This window comes from Lutra lutra, chromosome 9, assembly GCF_902655055.1.
Source record: "Lutra lutra chromosome 9, mLutLut1.2, whole genome shotgun sequence".
Taxonomy (NCBI): domain Eukaryota; kingdom Metazoa; phylum Chordata; class Mammalia; order Carnivora; family Mustelidae; genus Lutra; species Lutra lutra.
In genome coordinates this window covers 35,588,386-35,599,121 of record NC_062286.1, presented here as the reverse complement: position 1 = coordinate 35,599,121, position 10,736 = coordinate 35,588,386, and the positions used below count along the sequence as shown (strand labels likewise).

General features: G+C 47.8%; 1 protein-coding gene across 2 annotated transcripts; it reads left to right on the top strand.

Moving 5' to 3' along the window:
• Positions 1 to 2,022: 2,022 nt before the first annotated feature.
• LOC125109461 (fumarylacetoacetate hydrolase domain-containing protein 2A) lies at positions 2,023 to 10,733 on the top strand. 2 transcript variants are annotated; one of them, XM_047746453.1, is made up of 8 exons: positions 2,023 to 2,206; positions 4,478 to 4,725; positions 6,211 to 6,427; positions 8,795 to 8,854; positions 9,048 to 9,210; positions 10,127 to 10,235; positions 10,347 to 10,434; positions 10,540 to 10,733. In XM_047746453.1, exons 2-8 carry the CDS (start codon positions 4,484 to 4,486, stop codon positions 10,600 to 10,602), a joined length of 942 nt encoding a protein of 313 aa, XP_047602409.1. In that variant the 5' UTR covers positions 2,023 to 2,206; positions 4,478 to 4,483; the 3' UTR covers positions 10,603 to 10,733. The 2 variants fall into 2 exon arrangements, with proteins under 2 accessions (XP_047602409.1, XP_047602407.1); XM_047746451.1 differs by having other exon boundaries at positions 4,457 to 4,725.
• The last annotated feature ends 3 nt before the right edge of the window (positions 10,734 to 10,736 follow it).

Sequence of the window (10,736 nt, the reverse complement as noted above, 5' to 3'; positions counted from 1 at the left end):
ATTAATATGACTTTGTGATTTTTTTCTTTAGCTTATTAATATGGTGGATTATAGTGAGTAATTTTTGGATATTGAACATGCCTTGCACTCCTGGAAAAAACCCTGTTTGGTTATGGTAGAGAATTCTCTTTATGTATTTCTGAATTACATTTGCTAATATTCTGTTAAGGACTTTTACATCTGTATTTATGGGAATTACTGGTTTATAGTTTCCTTTTTTGTGCTGTCTTTTGTTTTCTGATACCAGGGTAATACTAGCTTCATAAAATGAATTGAGACATGTTCCTTCCTATTCTATTTTCTGAAATAGATTAGGTAGAATTGGTGTTCATTCTTTAAACATTTGGTAGAATTGTTCCAGTGAAAACATCTGGGACTGGTTTTCAGGAGTTTTTAACTTACAAATTCAATTTCCTTAATAGATACAGTACTATCCAAATTACCTATTTCATTTTGGGTGAAACGTTTTAGGCTCTGTTTAAAGGAATTGGTTCATTTCATTGAAGTTGTCAAATTTATGTGTGTAGATTTGTTTATAGTATCTTCTTATTATTTTTTTTGATCATGGTCTTTAAAGACATCACCTGTTTTATTCTTGTCCAAGAGCAGAAGTCCTCTCCTTGGAATTTGGAAAGTGCAGTTCCAAATCTCTGCCTAAATTATGTGTTCCCCTGTCTCCCTGTTTCCCTTCAGTCTTTCTGGCTGATCCTTACATGATGGGTCTCCTGACTAGGGTTTGTGCCAAGCTCTCTTTACCACATCCCTCCTGATTATACTTACTCTCACAAGTTCCATTTCTGTCTATATGCTGACCTCTACGGGCAAGCTAATTCCCTAAGTTCCAAGACCTGTGTCCAACCACCCACCCTGCAGTGCCTCCTTGAATGTATCACAGCGACATTAAATACAACCCATCCAAAACTGAGCTTACCATCCTCTCCCCAGACCTGATGTTCCTCTAGAACCCTTGTCTTCATGAATGACAGTGCCCTTTACTGGCCAGAGATGTAGGAGTTGGCCTTGGACCTCCTTTCACTTCCACCTCCTGTCATCATCATTGAGGCTGTCAGTTCTACCTTCTAAACATCTCTGGATGTTTAGCCACACACCAAGCCACCTACACCATTGCCCTCACCTGCACCACTCTTATCCAGACACTTTGCCTTGTAGGAGTGGCTAGGGCAGAACTTCTCAAATGCAAGTCTAACCATGGCACACCCCTTGTGAGGTCTCCTGTGTGCTTAGAAAAAGCCAGACTCTTTCTTGGGACAAATAAAGCCCTGGATGATCTGGTTTATGGTTAAGTCTTGGGCATCTTGCCCAGAGCCTTTTACATGTCTCCATGTCCCAGAGGCCTACAATCCTAGTGGATTGTCACTGCCTGTTTAATAAAACCACCTATGCACGAGAATGCCTGTTCTTTGATGCTGGAGGCTTCCCACTATCCTGCCCTAGGCCCAAAACAGTGCATGTGAAGACAAGGCTGATGAGAATGGGAGTAAAGGGTTGCACTTGGGGGTCAAGAATGCTGGTTCCACTATTCACACTCTTTGTGTCACCTTGAGCAAAACACTTCTGCCTCGGGTTCCCATATATAAAATGGGTGCAATCATTCCTTCCCTTCTCAGTGATTTATCAGAATCAGAAGACAAAAATACTCGTCGTTGCGAACCAGGAACGCCATAATTTGGCCTCCTCCACCACCTTTCCCCAACAATCAAAACAGCATGTGGCCCCAAGCAGGGCCCCACGTAGGTGAGGCTAGCAAGGCGCCCAGAGCACAGATTTGCAGGAAGCACTTGCTGTCAGATTCATGCAGGTGCAGGGAGTCCAGACTATGAGTGTCCGGGAATTTGGTCTCGGGCGACGGCTGGCCTCACCTGTGTCCGCCAAGAAGACGCCTGAAGGCACCCTAGAGGAGCCACCTGCCCTCCGGCACTAGGCCCGCCCCCTCCGTGACCTGGCTTCCGGGACAGAATGAGGCGCCCTTCTATTGGCTGCTGCTCTCTGGCGTCAGCAAGGAGCGCCCGGCTGAGCGAAAGTTCTAGTGGAGCTGCTGGGCGCGCTACTCCAGCTGATCCCTGGGCGAGTCGTGGCTCCTAGAACGTGGTGCAGGTGTCTAGACGCCTGTTGACCTTGGCCCCCAAGTCGGTGAGCCCGAGCTCGACAGCACAGGGCACCCGGCAAGACCGGCCGCGGCGGCCAGGTACGTTGAGGTTGTGGGCCGGACCGGGTCTCAGCCTCCCTGCAGGTCTTCCGCTGAGGTCAGGACTGGACCGGGATCCCTGACCGCAGCGACCACGGGGACCCGGAGGGGTGGGTACTCGTGAGCGCCCGCAGAGTGCAGGAGACAAAGCTGGGGGACTGGTGTAGGGTGCCAAGCAAGTGGATAGTGGGACACGATCCCAAGCCTCTCAGTCTGCGATGCTTGTGCTGTTTCCACCTTGAATCCCAGCCTCTTCGCTTCAGGACATTTTTCCAGGAGTTGAATTGAGCTCATACTCTTATTGCGTCCTGATTACCACAGAAGCAGCAGGGCCACTTTCTAACTGGTACTTTGGCAGATGATTTCTTTAAGCCTCATTACCCGTTTCTGTAAAATGGGACGTTGTACCTGAGGATATTGCTGTAGGGCAGCATGAGAACCGGAATGTATCTGTCATGTGGAAAGGGCATAGTCCATGGGGCCTGGAGTTATCTTGGAAAGCAGGTGACCAGCCTTATCCCTGAAGCAGCAGCCAGGATGTGACCACGTTTTCCCTGGCTGACAGCAGACCTCTAGGACATACCCTGTTGGAAATCCAACCCCCACCACCTCTAGGACACTTTAGCCCAAGCCAAGAATTTCAGTGTCACCTGGACTTGGATTCAAGTCCCAGCTATTTTCTCTCCTTGGGAACGTGGGCAAAACCCTTCATCTTTCTGAGCCTTTTTTTTCCCCCCACTGTAAAATGGAACTAATATAGCTACTTTCCACAATTGTCAAGAGAATTGAATCAGACATTGTAGGCAAAGCTCTTAAAATAAAACCTGGCATTCAGTGGGAGCTGTAATTATTTTTTCAGTGTGTGGAGTGTCTGAGTGCATGCATTTTGACTTGAATAGCTTTTTGACAGCATCATTGTGTAAGATGGGAGGGCGGAAGTTTCAAAGCTGATTGTCTGGCCGAACTTGGCTGCTGCAGTGGTCAGATCAGTGACCTGGGTCTAATGAGTCTTTAACTGAACATGGCAAATCGAATGAGGACCAGGAATCTGGGACTACCTCCATGTGCCTGAGCATAAAGGGGCACTTTTTAAAGCAAGACCCATGCAGGGCAGGGACTGTTTGGAATGAAGGCCAGGCTTAGATTAGAAACAAAACAAGAGAATGGCGTTTGTCTTTGAGTAAAGCCTGGAGCTCAGAACAGGACCTGAGCCCTGTTGATATCTTCTAAGTGATTTGAGGAGGAAAGACATAGCCATGTTGGCAATCACCAAGCTTTCCCAAGTAGTGAAAAGTCAAGCTGCGGCTCCTGGCATTGGTTGATTCAATAGAGTGTAGCGTAGAACCTCCTGTGTGCCCAGCATAGTGCTTGGCACTGTGGACTCAGCAGTGAAAGAGAAAGATGCAGTCCTGAAACCCAGAGAGGAGACAGCCCAGTGAAGTCTGTCAAGCTGAGACCATGCCCTTTGTCTGCAGCCTCTTTCCTCAGGTAGTCTGAACTGCAGCAGGAGAAACGAAATAATTACTGTCTGGAGATGTTTGTGGGGGCTACTTCTAGAAGACTACAATAGCCCCGTAGGGGTTTTGGCTTAGTAATGTGAGCAGTGGGAAGCATTTCAATAGAAGGATATTAGGATCAAATTGGTATTTTAAAAAATTGCCTATAACTGCTGTGAATGCTGTGAAGCCAGTTTTACCAGTGGTCACCTCTCCATGCAGGGCCCCACTCTTAGCTAACTTCTAGTCCTGCTTATTTTAGTCCAGCCCAGCTCAGCTCAGCATCACTTCCTCAAGAAACTAGATAAAGGCAGGACCCTTTATCTTCACATTAGTAGTCCCAATTGCTGGATCTTACTTATGACGTCAGTTGTTAATATCCACCACCCCCCCACCCGCCGAGAGCAGGATGGCAGGCCTGCGCGTGTCTGATCTATACTGTGCCCAGTGCCTCGGTGGTGGCAGGTTCAGCATAAGCCTGCAGGAAGCACCGGTTCAAGGAATGCCAGAACCCCTGCCATCTAGACTCGTGCCTGGCATGAGGTAGTCACTCCTTCAGAAATGTTTCATTACATGCGTTGAATTGAGCAAAACAATCACCTGATAAAGTATAAAGGGTGAAATAACTAATAAATGTGGACCACTTCCAGGACTGTGCTGTGGCAGGGATGGCTGATGGGGTGAGAGGGCTTGGGCTGCAGCTTGGGGAATTCTGTGGATCCTGATGGTGGTTTCGGTTCCTTCTGTCTCCTAGGACCCACGTTTTTCTACATAGGTTCTGATGCTGGTCTCCTGTAGAAGGTTGCTCACAACTTTGCTGCATGCGCAGAAGTGGCCCTTTCAACCCTCCAGAAATATGAGACTGGTGCAGTTCCAGGCACCCCACCTGACAGGACCTCACCTGGGCTTGGAGTCAGGGAATGGTGGGGGCGTCATCAACCTCAACGACTTTGACCCCACACTGCCCAAGACGATGATGGAGTTCCTAGAGCAGGGAGAGGCCACTCTCTCAGTGGCAAGAAGGTAAATCAGCAGGCAGCTACAATGGCTGCCCTGCTACCCCCTCCCTCTTCCCACCCCCATCCCTGCCCTGGGAAACAGAACCAGCTGGTAGCTCTTTCAGAGGTGAGCAGGGTGACTCTACCTTTCCTTTCTCATCTCTTCTCTTAGTGGAGAGCCTTAGAAATCTTGTATGACAACACCCTCCGGCCCAGGGATGGTGATTAACTGCTTCAAGGCCATACATTCAGTGGTGGAGCCAGTACTCTGCTTCATCACCCTGCCTTCCCCAGGGATTAAGTTTTTGTCTGCCTAAGAAGTCTGGGATCTGGGATCCTAGGAGACATCTTGGGAAGCCTGGGGGGAGTCTTTGGACGCTTAGCTCCTTAGAAGAGAGAGAACTGTAAAAAGGTGTTCTCAGAGATGGTCCTTGGGTTTGGGCTAGATAAGGTAGGGACTTACCTGAAGTCAGGAGCCATTTGAAATCTGATGAACAGTAAATGTATTAAACTGGCAAAAATGCAAGTGTTTGACAGCTCACAGTATTGGTAATAGTATATTTCCAGGGGCGCCTGGGTGACTCAGTCATTGAGCATCTGCTTTCGCCTCAGGTCATGATCCGGAGTCCTGGGATCAAGCTCCGCGTCGGCCTGCTTCTCTCTTTTCCACTCCCCCTGCTTGTGTTCCCTCTCTCACTGTCTCTCTTTCTGTCAAACAAATAAAATCTTTTAAAAAACCCAAAAACCAGGGCACCTGGGTGGCTCAGTGGGTTAAGCCTCTGCCTTCGGCTCAGGTCATGATTCCAGGGTCCTGGGATCAAGCCCCACATCAGGCTCTCTACCCAGCAGAGAGCCTGCTTCCTCCTCTGTCTTGCCTGCCTCTCTGCCTACTTGTGATCTGTCAAATAAACAAATAAAATCTTAAAAAAAAAAAAACACCAAAACAGTATGTTTCTAATACTGTCATAGTCTCACAAGATTGGAAACTACTTCCATGCCCTCATCAGGTAATTGGGTCTCTACCTGTACTGTGCAGGTATACACAGTCCTATCAAAAAAGGGGAAAGGTATATGCTGTTATGGAGAGATCTCCCAAAAAGTACGTATTTTTTCTAAAAGGTGTATTTAGTGTGCAGTCATTTGCGTAAGAAAGGACAGGAGGAGAAGAGGATGTGAAGAGCTACACGGGCCACGGTAGCTGTGCCCGAGGGTGAAGAAGGGGCAGAAGAGAGGCCTTCCCAGTCTTCTCATGTGCACCTTTTGAATTCCCTTACATGACATGTATTACCTAATGGGGGAAAGGAAATCAACACTGGATAAAAAATAAACAGCACTCTAATATCAAAGGGTAATACCTGGGTTTGGTTTCCACACTGATTGTGATGGTTGATAGATCTAGAAAATACATTTGATAAAGCATAACTTGTAGCTGCTGCAGTGCCTCCCCAGCATGCCCAGTGGTTGCGGCCTGCTCCTAACCAGTCCCTCTCTCCTGCTCTGATCTCTGCAGAGCCCTGACTGCCCAGTTGCCAGTCTTACCACGGTCAGAGGTGACCTTCCTGGCCCCAGTCACACAGCCAGACAAGGTGGTGTGTGTGGGAATGAATTATGTGGACCACTGCAAAGAGCAGAACGTTCCAGTGCCGAAGGAGCCCATCATCTTCAGCAAGTTTGCCAGCTCCATTGTGGGGCCCTACGACGAGGTCATCCTCCCGCCAGAGAGCCAGGTCAGTGCCTCCTCATAGGCCCCCAGTCACCGGCCCATCACTGGGGTGCTCAGCACTCAGCAGCCAGCCTAAAGGAGCTACCTGTTGCTTAGTAGTGCGTTCAGCAGAAACTACAGGGGGTTATACTGTGTAAGGCTGGACTCGGGGGAAAAAAAAGTTAACATATTTTTTACCGATTGCAAAAATAATACACTTTAATTGTAGAAAAATAATAAAATTCAGGATGCATCTTCTAGGAGTAAATACAATGTCCTACATGACCATAATAACCACTATCACTACTAACGAAATTAACAGGAATAATACCTTATATATAGTCCAATTGGGAGTATACCCAGTTGCCCCCAAAGATGATAATTTGGATTCTGTTTTACTTTTAATTTGTTGAACCAGGATCGGTCAAGGCCACACAGTGTACTTGGTTATGTCTCTTTAGTGCCTTTATTCTAGAACAGGGATCTGCAGACTTTCTCAGAGGGTCAGTCAGTAAATAACAGACTCTGAAGGCCACGGAGTCTGTTCCAACAAGTCGTCTTTGCCCCTGTTGAGTGAAAGCAGCCGTGGCTGATACATAAATGAGTGAATATGACTGTGTTCTAGGAAAGCTATTTATAAAATCAGCCAGCAAGCTGGATCTGGCCCATGGGCCATAGTTTATTGACTTCTGATATCAGACGATCCCCCTGCCCTTTTCTGTCTTTCATGATGCTGACTTTTGGAAGAATCCTGGCAAGTTGCCTTAGCATATCCCACACTCTGTTTCCTCATGTTTAGATTTGAGTTAAACATTTTTGTCAAGGATTCTACATACATGTTAGATGATTTGGACTGCTGTAACAAAATACCACGGACTGGGCAGCTCATAAACCACAGAACTTTATTTCTCATAGTACTGGAGGTGGGGAAGTCCAGAATCAAGGTGCTGATACATTTGGTGCTTGGGGAGAGCCACTTCCTGGTTCACAGACGACTGTCTTTGCTGTTTTCTCACATGACAGAAGGGGCAAGGGCACTCTCTAGGATCTCTTTCATAAAGACACTACCCCTATTCATGAGAGCTTTGCCTTCATGACCTAGTTACTTCCCAAAGGCTCTACCTCCTCATATTATCACATTGGGAGTTAGGTTTCAACAGATGAAATTCAGGGTTGAGGGGCACATTCAGTCTGAAGGAACAGATATACATTGCACTCCATTGGGAGGCTTATCAGATGGTGCTAAAGTTTGATCACTTGGTTTACTTAATGTTCACTAGATCTCATCGGAAAGGTGCATTTCATTGGTAACTGATAAACAGTCTACAGGGTAGGAATTTGAGACCTTGTGACTACCTTATTGTGCCACAGCTTTTCATCCAGGGATCCTCACCTGAATCCATCACTCTATTGGGAGTTAGAAAAAGGCAATTTTTCTATCATGCTTTCTTCTGCTCCCATTAGGCTACCATTCTGTTAAGAAAAGCTTCTTCTTTTTTTTTTTTAAACTCCTGTCCCTTTAGTAGCACTGCGTATTTGTTTTTCATTTTTATCCAATATGTTGTAGACCATCATTTACATTCTTTTTGATAGCCAAATGGTCTCAGTTTAGCCAGTGGTTGGCTTCAAGTTGGCCCCGGCCCTGTCACTTTTTGAATCCTTATTTTCTGACCAAAATATTCCAGGCTCATCTTGTACTATCTCAGACCTGGAATTAGCCATTTCCCCTGAGGAACTCAGTTCTGTCTAGTGGGTAGCAATGCTGGAGACCAAGATTAGGCGTCAACTGTGCTCAGAACAACTCTGGTTGTTACCATTAGAAAGAGCACACAGTTTGAAAGGCCAAGTTTTATCTTATAGTTGTATTTTGCTGATTATGGGAAAGGCTGCATATATTTTCCTTTTTCTGTGGCTGTGTCCATTTCAAGTGAGTTAATACCTAAAAGTACTTAGGATGCTACTGGCACACAGTAGGATTAGCTGTTAGTACTCGATATTCATTCTTTTTTGAAAGTATCGAGTGACTTGTAAATTCAGTGCCCAGTCTCCCGTTGTCTTTCTTAAAAAATTTACCTAGAATTTCTACACCCACTGTGGGGCTTGAACTCACAGCCCCAAGATCAAGTCACATGCTGTACCAGCTGAGCCCACCAGGTGCTCCCCACAGTGGGGAGCTGTGCCTACACACAGTGGTGCTGCCTGCCACTGTCCACGTTTATGGGTCTATAAGCCATACCTCTCCCCTCATTTACTACATGTAGTTCATAGTGATTACAATTGTGCGCCCACAGCCAAGCCCCACCGTTAGAGACCTAGGCCCTAAAGCACAGTGTGCAGCCCCTTAGCATGGCAATAGGCCCCAGAACCAGGCAGTTCACTGTTTTCTCTACAGGAGGTGGACTGGGAGGTAGAGCTGGCCGTAGTCATTGGAAAGAAAGGCAAGCGCATCAAGGTAAGGTGGAAGAGGTGCCGTCTGTCTCTGGCATTGGGAAATGGTTGGCTACTACCTGCTCCCTGACTGCCTTACTCTTTGCCCATCTTTGGCTAGTTCTGGTGACTAACATGGGATAAAGTCTTGGTTATGAGGGTTGGTGTCACCGTGTTGATCTAATTTCCAATCTGGCCAAATCCCCTGTCCCCTAAAGGCCACAGATGCCATGGCTCATGTGGCCGGCTTCACTGTGGCTCATGATGTAAGTGCTCGTGACTGGCAAATGAGACGCAATGGAAAGCAGTGGCTGCTGGGAAAAACCTTTGACACCTTCTGCCCCCTGGGCCCTGCCTTGGTGACCAAGGACAGTATAGCAGGTAGGTCTTGGATAGCCCACATGGTGACTCTTCCTGCTCTTGCATGCACACATGAGAGTAAACAAAAAGCCATACTCAGGAAATTGGAATGTGGACTTGCCTTTTTCTGATTCCTTAGAGAGCAAGTTTCAACCTAGGCCACAAGTTCCACAGGCCTCCTTCCACATCCCTTACTGCGGAGGTGGGAGAACTTCCTTTAGCTGCCACTATCCATGAGAGTCTTTAAGTCGGAAAGCAGCAGAATTTGGCTATCAAAAGCCTGTGCCTTTCCCCAGTGGGGGAGAGGGAGAGTACCTGCACAGCTGCAGGGCAGCACCTGTTCTAAGCAGCAAGGGCAAGGTGAGCCCGGAGGAAGGCCTGTCACGAAGAGGGCAGTGCACAACCATTTGGGTGGGGGTGTGCCCATGCACCCCAGCTTTACACCCCCTGTGCACAGTGATGTGAAATTGTGTTCCAGCTGTTCTGAGGGGGGATGTGAGTGTATAAAGCAAAAAAGTTGAAGGTGCTCATTAACTAAGACACTGTTATAGGTAAGCTGTCCCCTGCTGTCAGGTGCAGGAGGCACCGTGCCTGTCTGGGTCATTACCCTCTTGCAGTACAGATACCGTCATTTCCATATCTGCAGTGGCCAGCCTCTGCTCTGGGTAGAGGAGGGTCTGGGACATTCCCTCCTTAACTCACCCCAGTAACCACAGGCAGATGCTCTGCTAGGTGGTAGGTGCAGGGAGACCTGAGGCGGCCAGCATCCATATGGAAAGTTCCAGGGTAGGGAGTGCTGGGTGGGCATGAAGTGCCAGGAGCACGTCCAGTGAGACCTTTCACTGTGGTCACAAAGCCACCCTGTGCCTTTGGTTTCTCAGTAAAGGGAGGGGTTCACGGGAAGACAACCCCAAGGTGGTGCTTTTACATTTTTCAGATCCACACAACTTAAAGATCTGCTGCCGCGTGAACGGGGAGGTGGTCCAGAGCAGCAATACCAATCAGATGGTGTTTAAGACGGAAGAGCTGATAGCCTGGATCTCCCAGTAAGTGGGATGGGGCCTTACTTCCCACTACCCACCTGAGGCTGAGCTGAGCCTTCCAGCCCCAGTTCTGGCCCCCTCTGCCCATGGTCTCAGCGGTCTCTTCTGCCCCAGGTTCGTTACTCTTTACCCAGGGGATGTCATCCTGACTGGGACCCCCCCAGGTGTTGGTGTCTTCAGGAAACCTCCAGTCTTTCTCAAGGTAGGTTAACTAAAAGGTGGAAAGGGAACAAATACCCAGAATTCCTGCTGGGCTTATAAAATCCAGGCCAAAGGACTGATGGCCTCCTGACCTTCTGTTTTACAGAAGGGGGACGAAGTCCAGTGTGAAATTGAAGAACTAGGCATCATCATCAACAAGGTGGTGTGAGGGCTCTCCACACAGGCCTGGGACTTAAGAGGTGGGACATCCATTCTCTCCCAGTGCCAGCAGCCTCTTCCAGGTAGAATGAGAGAAGAGGAAGCTTACTCTCCTCATCAATAAAATTCTCAGCCAAAACAGCC

Excerpts from the sequence above, each read along its gene's own strand:
- LOC125109461 (XM_047746453.1), top strand. The coding sequence starts at position 4,484 with ATGCTGGTCTCCTGTAGAAGGTTGCTCACAACTTTGCTGCATGCGCAG. Across the intron at positions 8,855-9,047 it reads AGAAAGGCAAGCGCATCAAG|GCCACAGATGCCATGGCTCA; the intron begins GTAAGGTGGAAG and ends TGTCCCCTAAAG. Across the intron at positions 10,236-10,346 it reads CTGATAGCCTGGATCTCCCA|GTTCGTTACTCTTTACCCAG; the intron begins GTAAGTGGGATG and ends CTTCTGCCCCAG.